General features: G+C 44.7%; 1 protein-coding gene across 8 annotated transcripts in view; it reads left to right on the top strand.

Annotated features, from left to right (window-relative positions):
* The window catches only part of ncor2 (nuclear receptor corepressor 2), a 160,334-nt gene that overhangs the window by 119,335 nt on the left and 23,153 nt on the right, over positions 1-17,846 (top strand). For 6 of the 8 annotated variants that reach the window (XM_066689577.1, XM_066689576.1, XM_066689575.1 and 3 more), the window contains 11 exons: positions 4,252-4,394; positions 5,490-5,628; positions 6,262-6,742; positions 9,132-9,252; positions 10,708-11,005; positions 13,980-14,027; positions 15,484-15,651; positions 15,783-15,922; positions 16,733-16,832; positions 16,941-17,045; positions 17,622-17,728. In XM_066689577.1, coding sequence (XP_066545674.1) covers positions 4,252-4,394; positions 5,490-5,628; positions 6,262-6,742; positions 9,132-9,252; positions 10,708-11,005; positions 13,980-14,027; positions 15,484-15,651; positions 15,783-15,922; positions 16,733-16,832; positions 16,941-17,045; positions 17,622-17,728 — 1,850 coding nt within the window. The remainder of the gene's footprint in view (positions 1-4,251; positions 4,395-5,489; positions 5,629-6,261; positions 6,743-9,131; positions 9,253-10,707; positions 11,006-13,979; positions 14,028-15,483; positions 15,652-15,782; positions 15,923-16,732; positions 16,833-16,940; positions 17,046-17,621; positions 17,729-17,846) is intronic. The other 2 variants (XM_066689578.1, XM_066689579.1) reach the window with 2 other exon arrangements.

Genomic DNA, 17,846 nt, shown 5'->3' with positions numbered 1-17,846 from the left:
AGGACCAATACTTTTGTCACTTTTTTTTTGTTCCCGTTTTGAGTTGCCGCCTCCTCAGGATTATTAATTTGGAGCACGTCTCTTGTAATCCAAGTTAATGTTTTCAATTCCATTCTCCTGTGCGGAGATTAAGAGACATCTCGTTGCCACAGGTCGGATTAGCCGTGCAGTGGGGCACAGATGAACTGGATCTCTATAAAGGGTTTATGTAACTTGCGGGGGTGTGGGCGAAGGGAACAGAAACGGTGTAAATAGGATCTGAGGGACAGAAAGGATGGAAAGAGGAAAAAAAAAAAAAAGGTCTCTTCCCAAGCGCGGGCTGTCATTCAATACTGTTTTTCAGTTGTGAGGAATCAGAGAAGGCAATGACATTATTAAGGCAGTGTTATTAAGAGGGATCTGATAACAAGGTTGACCTGGGCAATTCAAAGAGTCTTTTCGCAATCCCTCGATGCTCTAAAGTTCTCACTAATAGATTCTGTACCCTTCTGGCTGCCGATCTGAACTCCCTTGTTCAAGTAGATGCATGGGATTAGAGCAGGCAGATCTGTGGGGGGTTTTTTTGGGACTGTATTTTGATCTTTGAAATTGCGGCTGGTCTCCAATCCAAGGATTATAAGATGCTAAAGCAAGTTTAGCTTTAGATGCGGTTAAGGTAGGTGCAAACTGGTAAATTAATGTGTTTTCACCAAATTATTTACAGATAAAAAAGGCACTTCTAAGATGTTCAGGTTTTGGTATGGTGGCATCATATGGTGCAACTGTACATTGGTCTACTCTGTCTGACCCTATGTGCCGTTTACAAGGCCATTTTTACGTTTGACTTGCTTGTGTGGCAGACAAGTGCAGGGAAAATAAGAAATAGGTGCCAGTGGAGAGAGATCAGGATTTATTGTTGTGGTTGCACGGCTTATAATGCCCTCACCTGGGAGTTGAGCTTCAATGTGGTTCTGTCACAGGTCTGACACTGACATTGCCCTCGTCTGGGGCTGTCACCCCAGCAGAGAGATCTTTTCTTTAGTGGTGTCCTTCAGGAAGATGGATTTATGGAGCTGTCGTAGGTTTCGTAGGCTGTATACTAACAAGGGATGTAGGATATAACATAGAACTTCGTCGCCCCTCGTCCCCCCCCAAACGCCATTTGTGCTTCCCCGCTTTAATCTTTAAAAAACTTAAATTGGATAGTGGTCGGGGGGTGGAGGGAAGGAGGGGAGGGCAGAGCAATGAACCCTGTTGCACCTTGGCTTGCATTTATGTAAGTCTTCTAATCTGTCAAGCTGTTCTTCGGCGCATACAGTCACATAATCACCTCCTGCCTGGCTCTATAAAAACGAAAGGAGCTTCAGTTCACTTCACCGAGTCCCGCTGCGTGGAGCCGACTGAAAAGGTTTTGTTTCACCCTCTGCCTTTTCTCTTGCCTTTGCTGATGTTCAGAATGTGTGCTGTGAGTTTAAGGAAGTGAGAGCGAGAGAGACAGAGCGAGAGAGACAGAGCGAGAGACAGAGCGAGAGAGAGAGAGAGAGAGAGAGAGAGAGAGAGAGAGAGAGAGAGACATGGGAGTAACTGGTGCCAAGTCTTCCACAGGCTCTGCCAACCTGGGCCTGTGCCACTCTCTCTGTTATTAAAGCACAGTCTGGAGGTCACATTCAGACGAGATGAGATGCGGGTCAGCCAGGGGAAAGATTAGAGCTCCTGCATGGCTCCTTCTCATAGCAACAGCATCAATCCTTCTCGCGACTGGCAGGCTTTCCTCCGCGCTGCCAGGGAATCGTTCTCTGCCACCCCCCTCCCCCCTCCGCCAGCCCCCCGTCCCCACACCCTTCTTTGGCTCCCCTCCCCCCGCCCCCTCCTCTCCTGTATTGGCTTGGCAGGGCTGAGGCAGTTTGAGAGTATTCTGGTATTCAGTCGTGTCATCGGCTCAGCGGCAGGGAGAAGATGGCTAAGGAGCCGTGGAATGCCGATCGGGGATCAGCGACGAGTTCCAAGCGCTCTGAAAGTTCTCCGTCAGCTGCGAAAGTAGAGACCCTCATCACAGCCTCTCTCTGATAGTGTGTTTGTGGCGCGGTGAGGTGAGAGGGGGTGGGGGTTAGCAGGAGTATGTGCGGCCTCAGCACGTGCCTGTGAGGACGTCTCAAGTGTCAGCAGGAAGGGGTGAGAGACTTGCTGTCCTGGATTTGAAGTTCAGGTCTGCTGCTCCGGCTTCACAGACCCTCGGATTTCCTGAGCTAAAAGCTGCTAATAACGTGTCAGACTTGACAGCGCGCAGTGGGGAGAGTGCAGCTGCCCCCCAGACCCTCTTTTCTGAAAGGGATACGGGTGGCAGGAATGGAAAGTATGTGAGCCAGAAGACGGCGTGTCCAGAAAAGAAGGTGATTGGGCACAATTTGTGCAGGGGGGACTGGAAAACCCTGTATTTTGAAAGATCTACTTTATTTGTTTTGTTTTTCTTTATTAACCCCCCTGGATCTGAGGAGTTTCAACTCTCTGCTGTATCTTCCTGTTAGACTGCTGTGTCAGTAGTGTGTGTTTTTGAAAATATCCAGGGATCTGCAAGCCGGGGAGATTTCTAGGAAGCAAGTTAATAAGTGAACACATGGATTCTTTCGTTTGTTTTAGTGTGGGGGGGGGTGCTGACTTCTGTGTAGTTGCAATACAAAATCCTTTGATGGATTAACTTTGCAATATTCTCAGAACTTCGTGGTATTGCACAGGAATGGTGAGCTGTGATTTTTTACTTTGTAATTTCACTGGCTGCGAAAGGTTAAAAGAGTTCTCTTGCATGCTCGGTAGGAGCTCTCATCACCTCAGAGCTTGTTTTATTGTCTGTTCCATTCTGAGAGTGCCGTGCATTTTAGTTTTGGTACTTGGTATGAGTGTCTCAAAGTTAAACTCCAGTTCCTCACACTGGTAATGAGTTTAACTGCAGATGGCTCCTGAAATCCGCAGTGGATTTGCTTCCTGTGGATTAGCAAGGTGTAACGGTGCGTTTTTTCATTTTGTCTTTCAAAGCAGCTACCTAGTGTTTCTCAGGTGCCTTCAGTGAAGAGGCTTTCCGCTCTCACTTCCTCTCTCTGTGCCGTTGATGGATTTGTTTGTTGTTTATTTGATTTTTGCTTACGGTGTTCAGCAAATGTGAAAGTGCCTGCAAGGATCATTACAGTCACAGTTTTCGTGTTCAAATATGGGCTGAGTTGATACTATCAAAGTAATCGCCTTTTACCACCGGCAGATAAACAGCTGCAGGTCGATGCCCTACTACCATAGTTAAGAATTTAAACTGAATTCCTCACCTTTGAACCCTCTAATCAGTGGACAAGGTGCTCTGGAAAGGACACATATTGCTGAGACGCTGGGAGGAAGCTGTTTACCCTCCAATGGGCAGATCTTTACACTGCCTCAGGCTTCTCTTGTGTTAGTTCATTAATAAGGTGTAACTGGCGTATCTCTTTATTTGGGGCAGAGTTGCTGTTGTTGTTTTTGGGGGGCTGTTGTTTTATTGGCAAATGATTAACAAGCATTGCCTGTGGTTGACTTGACTTATCTCTTTCAGTTCTGAATCGTGTCACAAGTCTATATGGAAAAATAATGAATAATAAAATAACCATCCTTCCTATAATCAGTAGTTAATTAAAACAAAACTAACTGGTGTTTATAAAAAACAATCTTCTAACAGATGTTAATGAAAAACACAATAAGTTACTGTTCTCGAGGTCTCATTTCACTGCCAGTCCTGCGTTCGAGTTTGCAGCGTAGAAAATAGGTGGGAGGGACTGTGTGAAAAGGAGCCTGATTGCAGTGTGGTGTGGTGTGGTGACACCTCTAAAGCGAAAGCTCTTTACCAGAGGAAAGAGTTTGCAGCATGTGATAAAAGCGAACAACATTATCTTCTGGGAATCCAAAAGCAACCCCAACATCTCATGAATCGTTTTGTAGCCTTTGTTCACCGTCATTCATCCTAATCGTACCTGATTGATGCATTTTCAGGTCAAGAGAGTTCGTGAGCAGATGCTTTTAAGGATGATGTTGATTAAGCAGGAAGTGAATGTTTCAGTGTTGTTGTTGTTTGTTTGGATGTTATTTTTTAACATCGGACGTCTCTCAAAGTAGATTTACACAAAATAAGGAAAAAAATCGTTATTCTTTTCAATACCTGCTGTTGGCTTGTCAAGGCTGAAATGGACCAAGTGACCAAGTGTTATTTTTTTCTCTCCTCACCAATCAATGTGTACGGTCTTTTTTTTTTTTTTCTAGGCCTCCTTCAGTATGGCAGAAACTGGTCGTCCATTGCAAAGATGGTGGGCTCCAAAACTGTGTCCCAGTGCAAGAACTTCTACTTTAACTACAAGAAGCGTCAGAAACTGGACGAAATCCTGCAGCAACACAAAATGAAATCGGTAAGTGGGGGAGCGGATGGGTGAAGGCGATGGGCTGCTTTTGTGTGTGTATTCGGCGGTGTGTCTGTTACGGCACGTTACTGTAGCAGGCAGCGTTGTGCCCTATCGTGTATGCTATCTAAAGAGAGCCTTTCTGTCTGAAGAATGTCTTCTAATCCTCGTTAAAGTACCTAATGTAGAACAGCAATCAAGCAAGGAGACTTCACAGAGAAAGTTCTTGTTGCTTGTGCATTATAACCCATCAAAGATGCCTCTCTGGAGTAATTGCCGTGGATCCCTCTGTATCTAATACAGCATGTAGCAGCAAGTCATCTTAAGTGGATGAGAGGACCTATGAAGGCTTTATCAAAATTACACTTACTGTAAGTTGGTCTTGGCACAAGATCACTGATTATTAAAATGAAAAAGGAAGTTTCCCTGCAGTCCACAGATACAATGTGCACTGGGTACTCCTTTCACAATTTCATACTGGTTCTCAAATATTGAGCTGCCTCATGTTAACACTTTACCTATGAAGCATTTCCCAGCTGAATAACATTTTTTAAGAACAGTGTGGCACATATATATATACATTTTTTTTACTTAATTAAATTCTTTAAGTTTTAAGTTTCGTCCTGTAATCATTTTCGACAGTGTACGCACAAAAAATGTACACACGCCAAAGCTTTCAATGAAAGGATTTTCCTTCTTAAGCTTTTAAGATATTATTATGTTGATGTATATTTTGGCTTCCTCTGCTGGCTTTCCATACAAGAAAGTGGCTAAGAACAATACTCCTTAAAATGGACTCTGTTTAAAAAAAAAAATAATAATAATAAATCTTATCAATTTAGTTCATGTTTGGTGTATTGCACTGTATAGTCCACTGTAATTGAAGGCATTTTAGGTTTGCCAACTTTCCACTTAGAGTAAGTGATAACGGGAGCTTTATGAGAGGAGTTCCTTTTGTACTTTTAACAGAATATCACCAGTGCATCTCATGGAAAGTACCTGAAATATACAGAATCTTCTTTTGCCTCAAAAACCAAAACAGGTGTTGGGGTACTGGTCCATTTTTTTTTGTGCTAACACGCCTGTCTGTTTTCCCCACAACAGGAGAAGGAGCGGAAGGCACGGCGCCGCAGGAAGGCCGCTCAGAACGAGGAGGCCAGCGCCCCCTCTGCCGCCGAGGAAGAGGAGATGGAGGTGTCCGGGGCCAGCGGCAACGAGGAGGAGATTGCAGAGGATGGAGAGAGTATGTCACTGCTCACCGCCCGTCTCCGTACGGAGGGGAGAGAAGCTGTACGGAGGGTTCTCTCCAGCTCGACGCCTGGAGGCCTGCAGTGTCCTTCTGGTTTTGGTTCCAGTCAAATTCTAGTCCTCTAATAATTTATCTGGACACTTTCTATCCAGCTAGAAGCTATTTGTGGATTATAAAATGTCTCGCATGTCCTTGATTTTAGGACATGCAAGTAAAGCCAATGTACAGAAGTCATTGTGTGGTGCAAAGAGTGGAGAAACTGGTGTGAAGAAAGTTATGAATATGATTTGAGCAAATTGATTAGATAAACAGCATAAAAAACGTGAATGGGCTGAAGTATGAAACCAGAAGACTGCAGAGCCTCAAGGGCAACTGTTGGTCACAGTACTTTAGACCTAGTTTATCTTTTAAGTGTGCTGCATCTTAACTTGAATGTATCTGAGGAACCTTTTTAATTGAGAGGGGTGGGTGTTAATAGCTCAGTTCGTAATTTAGGACACTGTCTCTTTTATTAACCTGACAAACAATTGAGTGATTGAATAAGAATGGACTCTACCGGATTTATATATCTAATATGTTTTTTGTATTTTCATTCCCTCCCCCCCACTTTTTTTTTATTTTGGAAAGCTGCAGCCAATAATAGCTCAGACACAGAGAGTCTTCCATCTCCCAGATCTTCAGAGGATAGCAAAACCAAAGAGAACAGTGAGGGCAGCAGGCCCAAGTCAGCTCCCGGGTCTGGAGACAGCAGCGCAGGAGCCAGCGCTATATCAGAGGACACAGCTTTGGGAGAGTCCCAGAAAAACCCAGAGGAGAAGCCCTCTGTTCAGAGCATTAAACCCCACCGGGATCAGAAGGAGGTTAAAACTGAAGTGGAGGAGAGTCTTGGGGAGGACACTGTTAAGAGCGAGGCCATGGAGGACACTAAAGAGCAGCTAAAGGACTACAGTGAGAAGAAGCCCGCTGTGGAATCTGAGGTGGCCAAAGGGACGGGGAAAGGAGCTAAAACCGGGAATGAGACGAAGGCGGGTTCTCATGTCGATAGTGACTCTAGCGCTACATGCAGTGCAGATGAAGTGGAGGAGCCAGATACCTCAGACAAGAATAGGTAAGTCCTGTCGCCTGAGGTTCTGGTGTTGGACAGCAGGGATGCTTTCATCAGAGTGTGGGAATTAGTAAAGATGATGGTCAAGTTAAACTTAAAAGGCTTCTCACAACAGTGTCAATGTGATGTCACTTGAAATTGTCAGTTAACTTTATCAGTATGACACAAGACGGACTCCTCTGGCCTGGTTCAGTAAGCTGCTCGAGATAATAATAGCCAGTCTGCTTGGCACTTCAGTGTTGTGTACCCTGACTGTAATCCTCCATGTAACTCTGCTGACTAAATAGGAAGTCAGAAGGGTCTTTACATGGGCCAGGTGTAGAAAATTTGACCCTATTGGCCATGCACCTTAGTGTGCAGACCTGCAGTCCATGTAATGTTCAGCAACTGCATCCCACCCTTGCTCCTCTGTATCCATGGATGGTAATGAGAGTCTTGCTTGGCACCAAACCCTGGGACAGAGCCGCCGTGTTGATTCTTAGAGGATGCCCACTTCTCAGCACCACATCCTGTCACCTATGCCCCTGTAAGAGCTGCAAACCTGATGTTTAATACCTTTTTTTTGTTTTTTGTTTTCTACGGACATAAATCAACTATACACAGTGTCCTACCCCCGCTTCCTTATCAACACCCCCAGGACCAGCACTATTCGAAAGCTTTTCACACCTGTTTTCCGAACTAGGCATCTCTGTGCTCTCACCTGGCTGGGGGTCACACGCAACACAGTGGAAATCTTGCGTGGCCTTGTCGCAAAGTTCTGGGTCGCAGCAATCCGGGGGAGAGAGGGAGTTGGGGGGGAGGCAAAGCAGGCTGAAAACCAGCAGTGCTTCTGGAGATGACAGTGATGTGTTCTGACAGGAAAGGGGAAGAGCTATAGCATAGTGTGGGTCTGGCAGGCTGCCAGGTAGACCCAGGAGTGTGTGGTTCAATTTGCAGGCTGACATTTTCAGCTAGTATATGGGGACCAACATGCCGGGGGCAATTAGGAATGCTGTTTGTTTCGTTTTCACTTTGCCTGTCTAGTGTCTGAATGTGGAGCCGGCTCTTGAGGAATGAAGGGGGAGGACGTGGTCCCAATAGGGGGAGCTGTTCCCTGGCTAGACGTGTGCAGGAACATGACAGCTGCCGAGTGGGATAGGCTGCACATTGCACAACGTACTTAATTGTAAGATCTCCACACAAATACATTGAAGACATTACACATTTTACACAAAAATAAGTGGAACACGCAGTGGAGTGGAACTACTTTTCAAGTAGTGGAGGTCATGTCTTACACAGAATTGAGCATCTAAGAAGGGCTGGTCCACCCCTGATATGTTTCACGATATTCTGAACGACACTGTACTACCACTAGCGTTTTTTATGGGAAGGACTTGTGCATCTACCAGCACCATATGCCTGTATCACAAAACTGGGAGTGTATCACAGTGGGGTGAAAGAGTGCAGCGTTTTAAACATTTCACAGGCCTCTCAACCCAGTTTTGACCTCAGTTCCATAGAACACCTCTGGGATGACCCGAAATGATGTATCGGCAGACACCAGTTTCTCTAGCTGCACCAGAGAATTCACTCTAGGACAGTGGCACCATATTCTTCTGGCCATATAAATCTATAAATGGGTTGCAGCCGTCACTGTGGCCGAAACGTGTCCCACACCCTATTGAATATATTGTGGACAACTGTCTTTTGGTATTTGTCTATTGTTCCAGTGCATTTGGTCTCACTTTATACAGCTCATATCTTATTATTGCACTACAGTTGTAGTTGGACAGAAAGTGCATAGAAAACAATGAACTACTGCTTCCATTTTTCTATTATTTCTATCTCATGGGTAATGCAGATGCATGTCTACAAAACCTTGCAAACAGTCTGCATTTCTAGAACAATACACGTTTTGGAGAAGAGATTCCTTCCGGACTTACTGCCACTCCATCCTCTTTTTGCTGTGGGGTTAAGTGTTAATGTGCACTTATTCAGTTAAATAGCAACAACAGTGCTACAGTATGTCTGGAATGCAGGTCCAGCATTGTGGTACCAGGACGTCGATTCATTATATACGCACTGAGTGTTTGTCCCCAGTCCCAGGGCTTGTTATTTTTCCATGACACCACGATGCATTTGTTGGCACAGTCCAGGGGAAAGTTACTCTCCATGAATGCCAAAGCAAATTAAGGCTGAGGGAACTGGAAAAATGGAAATTCACTTGGAGTGGTCTTGAGGGTTTTATTTTATGTATTTATTTTAGTTTTTATAATCATAACCAATATTAGGACTGCATATATGTTGCCTGTTGTAATGCGTATTGAAGAGACCTCCCTTGACTGTATTGACCAAGATGTTTTGACTCCCTGGGGCTTTTCTGCGATTAATTTTTCATCTATTTCTTGTACAGAATGACCTCACCCAGGCCAAGCTTGTTGAACTACACTCACGATGGCGTCATCAGTTCCCCCCTTCAGAAACCCATGGACCTCAAACAGCTGAAGCAGAGGGCAGCTGCAATCCCTCCCATTGTAAGTCTGCATGTCATTTCGCCATTCGTTTCATTCTATCCCGCCGCCCTCAATCGAAATCATAAACATCTCTGATGCTGTCCAGGAACTGAAGTAAGCACTTCTATACCAAGCTCTCAACAGATTCCTCATTTGACATTTGGAATGACTCACCCAGACGTAGTGTGGCCAGGGCAACCCAAAGTGACCCATAATATCACATGACCAAATTTAGGCAATCTTAATATCGAGATTCATTATTTAGAGGCTTAGCCAAACAGCATTAACCTTACGAAAAAGCTTGTCATGTTTAAACACAAAAGGCAATCACTGCAAGTGTGCTTTGATCATGCACTTGCACTGTGCAAAAGAACATGGTGTCATTCCAGGTGATGTGTATGAAGTGTTTTTCATACTGGTCTCCTAGGCTGTAGGAAGCTTATTTGAGAGTGGAAAGTAATGTAATTTGTTTGCATCTGTAAAAAAGCCAAACCCATATCTAATTTGATACACTTGCTCTTTTAGTTGACTGAAATTAGAGAAGGCATTAACCTAGTATTCAATTTACAGGGTTAAATTGTCAAGCCAGTGAATTTCAAGCATGTGCAGTAGTTTCTGTTATGTGTATAAAGCCAAGGGGAAAGTTGCAGTGTTGCGAGGGTGTTAGGTGATGTATGTGTGAGAGGCCTTTTAGAAGAGTCCCTGGAATAGGACCTTATGTTCTCTGGCCATTTCATGTTTTTGGTCTTTTAATGGCATTCAAACCCAAAATCCTGTTGGCTTTATTCTTGAGGTTTCCGTCCCAAAGCTTTTCTTAAGCTTCTGTGGCAACACATTTTCATTTTCAAGGAACAAAGTAGAACATTCTCTTTGATTATTCTCCTTCAGTAAACTTGAAGTCCCGCATTAACGATGTCAGCAGGGGTGCCCAGTTGACGAGCTGTGCCCTCACTGTGCCTTTTGTTGGACAGGAGGACATTTTTTATTCGGTCTCTATAAAGATATGTACATATACAACTTGTTTATTATGTATTTATTTTAGCCATGCTACATGAAGCCTAGGGATATTCCTTCACAGGTCAGCCACATAGCAAATCGATCTAGTTGCACCTTAAAAGGAGCAGACCGGTCTTGCGTTTCTAGTGAGTCTCCATCGCAGAGAAAGATGAGTCTCTTTCCTCCTCACTGTGGGAGATGCTCATGGGGCAGCCCTCTTCTGAGGAGCCCAAGGTGAAGCCACGTGTGGCGGTGGCGGCATTAGCAGCAATTAAACCTGGAGATTAGGGCTGTTGGGGTTCTTGTTCCAGTGGGATTAAGCGGCCTTCGAGACGCCGAGCTCGAGTAGATAACGATGTTGGTAAGTAATTAAGTTGGAGAGCCGCGGGGAAGTGGGAAGGGCGGTGCCCGCTCACCGGCTCGTACCAGCCGTGCCTCGAGCCTCAATTGAAGGCCTGTGTCTTGTCTCTGTGTTCTCAGATGCCAGAGATGTCCCCGCAGGGAGGGGGGCGTAGCATCAAGGCCCAGGTGCCCCCCCACGCTCTGGCACTGTACCAGCAGCAGATCACCATGGCACACGAGTCATGCCAAGACGGTCTGCCTCTGTTAAAGCAGCAGCAGCAGCAGCAGCAGCAGGTGCCTCAGCAGCACCCAGCCCAGCTTCAGCAGCAGCAGCAGCAGCAGCAGCAGCAGCAGCAGACAGAGAGGGAGCAGCGCATGAGCAGCAGCCCTCGCATCAAAACCAAGAGCCCTGCTGCCACCACCAGCGACCGAGAAGGTAAGAAGCCCTCGCCGCCCCCTCTCTGCCTCCTCTCCTGGCTGCCTGCCTCAGTGTGGCAGGGAAGGGTAGGATGGATACCGTTCTTTCTAAAGAGGAAAACTATTCTAAAGCATTGAAAGAGGGGGAAAAAACAGTGAAACTTACAACTGGGGAAATTAGACTTTTTTGCATTTATTTATTCATGTATGTATGGTTTTTTTAAGGTATTTTATGACTAAATATCAGCTGCATACCCCCTCCCCTCCCCAAAAGGAGATAAATAACTATTTGATTTATAATAAATACATCTAACTGAAGTACACATCTGAGGATTCAACAGCACACGTTGCCGAGCAGCGTTTAAAAAAAATGGGTCAATTTCTTTAAAAATTTACTGATTTTCTATTTATAGCCCAAGCTTGAGTTCAGTTTTGAGAGGAAAAATGTGTAGGGATGAACCAGGCTGCGGCATCTGCCATGATGATGCATTTATCTTTCAAAACTGTAGTAATCTTCACAGAAGTCATCACCACGATACCTTTATAAATATGAGTCATGGGTCCTTTCACAGGCTGAATCTTCTCAGAACAACATTGCAAGATGTTCTCCATCATTTTCATTCATTGTCAAGTCTTCGCACTGTGGGCTTAACTTCAAACTGCATTGAGAGAACTGAGAAGTTAATTGATGCCATACCCCACTGCCCTTTCCCGCAATGACTGAATTAACTAATTAAATTGCACTATTCATTCTTAGTTTCCACCCACTTTTCACATGAGTTCTGTAGCATGCATCTCCCAGCAACAAAAAAGAGAGTACCTTTGTTTTTGCAGTCCACAGTGAAATGTAAGGTACCTATCCTATGTTCACCCTGAAACTGAGGCTGTAATCGTGCTTACTTGCTTAAGGTTTGCTACTTAAATACTTAATCTTGCTTTGTTCCTGTAAAGGCAATATGAATGGCCAGTGAAAGTGAACACCCTAAGGTGCTCTGTTCCAGAGGTTTTATCAAGTTCACAGTGGACTGCACGGCAGTGGGGAGGTTTCACAGTTTCATAGCCTCCTCTTCACAGACAGATGTAGGCGGCCTAATTAGATCCATTTAGACATGGCCACTGCAGAGGTGCACTATTAAAATAAAAAAATAAAAAAGTGTGTATTTAGTTTTTCCTCCAGAGCCTGGGTAACAATTTATCTAGGACTCTAAAACAAATGTGTCAGTTGCAGAATGAAAGCAAGCCTCTGCTTCTAACTCCCAAGAAAGTTTAAAAATCTATATTTATATATTGTTGTGTTCTTACAGAAGGGAATTGTATCCTTATTGGCTTGTCTGATATTATCAAGGACTCCGTGAAGCACAGCTCTGTTCCTCGGATACATATTCACGGTTATTTTCGGTAATTGAGGCAGCATGAGTAATCTTTAGTAGCATAGTAACCGTGAGTACACAGAGTTAGGAAACGCATCTGATCAATGAGATAGCAGTCTGTCACAACTTGCTGGGTTAGTGGTTTCATTTATTTTTATAAGCCTTCTGCCTCTCAGCTCTGTGCTCTGGCTGTGCTCTTGTGGTTGGACAAAACAAAACAAAAAATAGAGGCGACCTACTGTAACCTTGTCACTTGCATCGATAACAAGCTGGATTTGCTGACAGTGAATTTAACTGTATACACCGTTCTGACTTCATGAAGTCACAGGAAAAAATAAAGCACTTTTTTTTTTTTTTTTACACAGACCCAGAAGTCATTCATAAACTAAACAGAGTGCTTTAATATGAGTTTTGCTTATCAATGACCTGCTAAAAAAATACATTGCCTCCAACCACAGCTGTCCCACAGCGATGTACTGAGCACTAAGCTAGATGTAGGAGAGTAGTATCACAATGTACACAATCCTCCGAAAGTAGAGTCTGCAGAGCAGGACAGCACAGACATGCGCAGGGGAGCACTTCTGCATTTCGTGGTCAGGTCCATTCCCCCCACGTCCTCTCGGCACGAAACCACACTGGAGAGAGACGGGCATACAACAGATTAATCAGATCACACCTCCGTCGGGGCCTTCCTGTTTTACTCTCGAGTGCATTTAAAAGCTCGACCTTTGCGTTACACCGTATGGGCGTCTTTTTCATAAACCTCGTCCTTTCACATGATAAAAGGAGCTTCCTCAGCAGAGAGGTTGCACATTCAGTACAGCGAGACTGATCTATTTCTGCATTTAGGCGGTGTAATTTCTACCAGCTTCATTTCCCTTTTAGAGAGTGTATCTGCGAGCACTAAAATAATAATAATGACAATTGTTTGACAGGGGAAGACTGATTAATGGCCAAAGCGTAAGAACATCCAAGTGCTTTATAGCTCTGGTTCTGCTCCCCTGGATTACTGATCTCCTTCTCAAACTCGTGTTGTGTTAATTTGTCTTTCCTCCATAGCATTGCTACAAATCAATTTTAGATTTATTTTTTTGTTTGCGTTTTTATTAACGGACTGTTTGTTTTTATGCTGTTGAAGTCGTTTTAGACTCTCGCCGTTATATTTCCCTAGATTGTCACAGTTGGAGATTTGTCACAATCTGTTTAAGAATATCTCAGTGCACCTCAATGACATTTAATTTCATATAGTGTGTCCTTTCTGATGGCCTAAAAAAAGAGAGCATTAACACAGTGGAACTTGAAAAGCCAGCACTTACTGGCTTGGCAGGTTATCGTTGTAGACTTACAATTTTGTAATAAGCAAGTGTCATCTGTTTTTAATAGCAGGGCAATAGCTGACATACAACAAGGACATTAAATCAATTTTCTTAATTAGTATTTTATGATTTGCCATAATTTTGCATGATCAAATTAGATGGGTTAAGCATAAATCTTTAAGGACCCTAATTTAGTTTTATCATTACGGATCCAAAATTTAAATGATTATCTGTTCTCTTTATGAGCTCATTTTGTGTAAAAGCTTTTGCGTATTCAAGAGACAGCTTTGTATCTGTGTTCCAACAGAAATCGATGATAACGAGAGATGGCTCCAGACTCTTCTTCATGGATTGCGTAGGTTTTTTATTTACCACTTTGCTGTGTAGAGAATAAGTTGGAAAGCAAAAGCAAGAACCGCATCAGTTGCTTTTGTATTTGACTGTGGATACATGAATGTCTGAATGGGTTACCTATACCCAAATGTGTAGAAATGTGCTCCCTGCATGCGATGCAAGTTTATGTCCGGTCACCGCTCGATTGCACAACACAAACCTCATCTTCCTGCCACCTTCCTCTAAGAGCCAGGAACTGCGCAAACTGCTGCCCAGGTTATTCAGGAGTAGCAGTTTGCAAAGAAATACAGATGTGCTGTATAGCTCACAGATTAGGAATGGGGTGTTGCATAACATGACTAATTGTGAATGCTGTGGGGAAAGAGACACTTTCGACACTATAAAATGGCCACACAGTTCCCTATTAATTAAGGCAATCGACAAACCCTTGTCATGTCCGTATGAGACTCATAGTTGCTGTGGTTTTTGTTCACAATGCAAAAGTTCACACGGTCACAGCCAATCGTTTATCACATTAGTGATGTTGAAGGGGTGGGGCCTCTACTAATGTTTGAAACATCCTAATCAGACTGTGTCCTCAGTCTGTCTGCACTTTGTACACTGTATAGATGTAACCGCAGTCTCTTTTGGAAGGGCTAATCGTACACACATTTCTGCATTTTGCTCGTTCTGTGTGAGAACTGACTGTTGGTGAAGAGCTGAGAACAGCAGCCAAGATCTCTCGACTCAGGTAACGGTCACAGGCTAGGAATGCTTGACTTTAAAACCATGGAGAAATCTCATGAAGAAGGAAGGTAAATTGGATGGGGATTCAACAGATGTGTCTAATCGAGGATAGCACATTAAAGAGACACCGTTTTACCATCATGTTTGTGAAGTTGTCCCCTCTCTCTGGAACCCAACTGCACAATCCGTGGAACACCACAGCGTGCTCAGGCCAGCCCTTCTGGACATCTGATTGGAGATGCTGGTTAAGGGCTCGTTTCTTCAGTTACTCTGCTGTTTTTGCCTTTTTGTGCTCATGAGACTTCAGAGGAGCTGTGTGCATGGCTTTCAGCTTGCCTGCTGAGGGGACTGTTAAGCTCCAAATACTCAATATAACCCTGCAAAAGAAGGCAGAAGTCCAGCTTTCTGTGGATTTTGTCTGCTGTTCAGATGAGTCAGAGACAAGGCCTGGCGGTTACAAGGCCCTCCTGAACAGACCAGACCAGCTGCAACTGCTTATTCCTCCAGCAGACCCAGAATGGAGCCAAGACTTAAGAGAGATATTGTGTGCCTGGGTGCGTGTGTGTGTTTTCACTATTGCATCCAGCTTTGATAAAAAATAACTGAAAATTAATTTTCCTTTGAGTGGCAAGCCTGAAACAGTGGCAGTGTTTTGGCAGTGGTGGCAATGGCTGTCTTACACTCTCCAGGCAGCCCGAGGTCATGTTGTGTTCCCGTTCCTCCCGCTCTAGATAAGCCGCTGACCTTCTCCCAGCATGCTGACGGGAAGAGGCAGGGAGGGGAGCAGGATCTGCGGCCCACCAACCTGAGCAGACCCTCGCTGTCGCCCTACCAGCACTCTCCCCGGGACATGGCCAAGCTGTCTCACCACGAGCCGCACCTATTGCACTATACCACAAGTGAGAGCCACAACACAACCTTTTTCTGCTTCCTGCCTCTCCTTGACTCTTTTCAGCCCTCTCCCACTCTCTCTCTTTCCCTCTCCTTCCTTCAGTACAATACCAGTGTTCCCCTTCGGCTCTTTCTACAGGTTTCCAAACTCCTCCTCACCCTGCTGTGCCCATCAACCTGCAGCAGGAGAGTGGGCGCCTGGCAGCCATCAGACCCCTGCACATCCCGGAGCCTCCCCCGCTCATCTCCTCCTCCAAGTCTGCGGGTTCCATCATACAGGTACCCTCCTCGCCCACTGCTTCAACTTATGGCATGATAGTTCTTGTTCACCCTGACAAGCCCCCAGTCAGACCACAGGCAGGGCCCTAGATGGCATTCATCTCTGGTTTGTATCTGAGCTGTATGCGAGGATGGTGACTACAAGAGCTTTCGAGCTGGGAGTGCGCGATTAAAGAGGAGATGAGAGAAAAACCCAATGACTGACAACCCTGGTCACAACCTCTGCTATAACTGAGACCCCGCCTTTGGAATACCGACCTTGGAAAACGTACACACCCGCCAGACTGTCTTACTCCCTGCCAAACTATTTCCTCGAGCATTTCCGAGTCTGGGGAAAAAAAAGGAAAAAGACTCTGCCCATCCAGCCATGATCCCCGGACTTTGTCACAATTTGCGAAGTGATAAACAAGCGCCCGTGTGTTCGTTCTCTCTGCAGTTGGATTCTTTTGAAATTGATTGTGCGTGCCATTTTGGAGGTGATAAGATTTGATAAAAGACCGGCTTGGTTTTGAATGTAAGATTTAGCAGACTGTGCATAAGGAATGTCACAAATCCCAAAGTACAGACGTATTGTAGTTCTTTACCACAGAGGATCTCACAAATGGAAGTACAGTCCAATAGATTAATAATGCAATGAAGTGGAAAAACATTACTGCAAGTTGCTTTCAAGTTTAAAAGGACCCTAGTTATACCACAGCATATTTGGTTAAAAATTGGTTAAAAACTTTGTTTTAAAATGGAAGTTGTCAGTGGAAGTATTCATTTCACTACAGCAGTAATACCTAAAGTTTAATTCTGTTTTCTCTTCAGGGTACTCCAGTTCCAGGCTCGGTATACGGACATGAGCACAGCAAATTACCAGCCGGGACACATCAGTTGGGGCCCCCTTGGATGGACCCCAAAAAACTGGGTACGGCTGCCTTTGAAGTGCAGAGAATCCTTAATGCCAATGCCAGAATTATTTTCTTCTCTTTTTCTTTGCCACACAGTTAACTTGTCCCTCGTCTCTCTCCCGCAGGGTCTTTCCCTGTAGTGAAGCAGGAGCAGCTGTCGCCACTTGGTCAGACAAGCCAGGCCGAGGCACTGGCCACCCCTGGGGCAGCTCACGAATCTCTGCTGAGGGGTAAGACACGATGTTGTAGTCATAATAATTGACAATTAATTATTCACCCCATCTGACAGCCACAACAACAACAAACAATTGAGGATAAGACCTAATCAGACTAAAGTTTCGCTCTGTAAACACGACTACAGTGTCACGTGACAAGGTGTTCTGATGGTGGTGAACGCCAAGAAACATGAGGGATGTAACTCAAGCCCCCATGTGAAAACACATGCTCCGTACTGCTGTGTAACTCCCACACGTATATGGATATGAAAACCTTTTATTTTACTTCCAAGGTTAAGGAAGGCTGTTTTCTGACATCAGTTTACCCAACGAGTTTGCCATTTAAAGAAATGTAGGAAGATTTGCTGACTGGACCTCATAAAATCTCTCCAGGGCATTAACAAAGACCAAAAGAATCAGCGACTTACTGTTAGTGCTCCAATTTATAACAACAATGTCTAGCTGTTGGTTCCACTTGCATCATCTAGGTTCTGCAGGAGAGAGGAAATCGTGTCACACCTTCACCCACAGACTCTACCTTTTTTAGGGAAACCCGTTCTCCTCGCGTCATACTCCTGCTTTCCTTTTCAGGTCCTGCCATCCCCGCAGTGCAGGTTGGCAGCATCACCATGGGCATTCCAGGCACCCGTGTCCATCAGGATGCTCTGCCTTCATGCCGGAGAGGATCAATCACTCAGGTGGGTGTGAGCAAGACCTAAGTTCATATTTATCATGCTGGCCATATTTATTGCCTCACAGATAGTTGGGCACATTTTTATTCATTGCAGCACCATAACCAAACGATCATTTAATTCC

Source organism: Amia ocellicauda, chromosome 17, assembly GCF_036373705.1.
Source record: "Amia ocellicauda isolate fAmiCal2 chromosome 17, fAmiCal2.hap1, whole genome shotgun sequence".
In the NCBI taxonomy this organism is placed as follows: Eukaryota; Metazoa; Chordata; class Actinopteri; order Amiiformes; family Amiidae; genus Amia; species Amia ocellicauda.
This window is presented reverse-complemented; position numbering and strand designations above follow the sequence as displayed.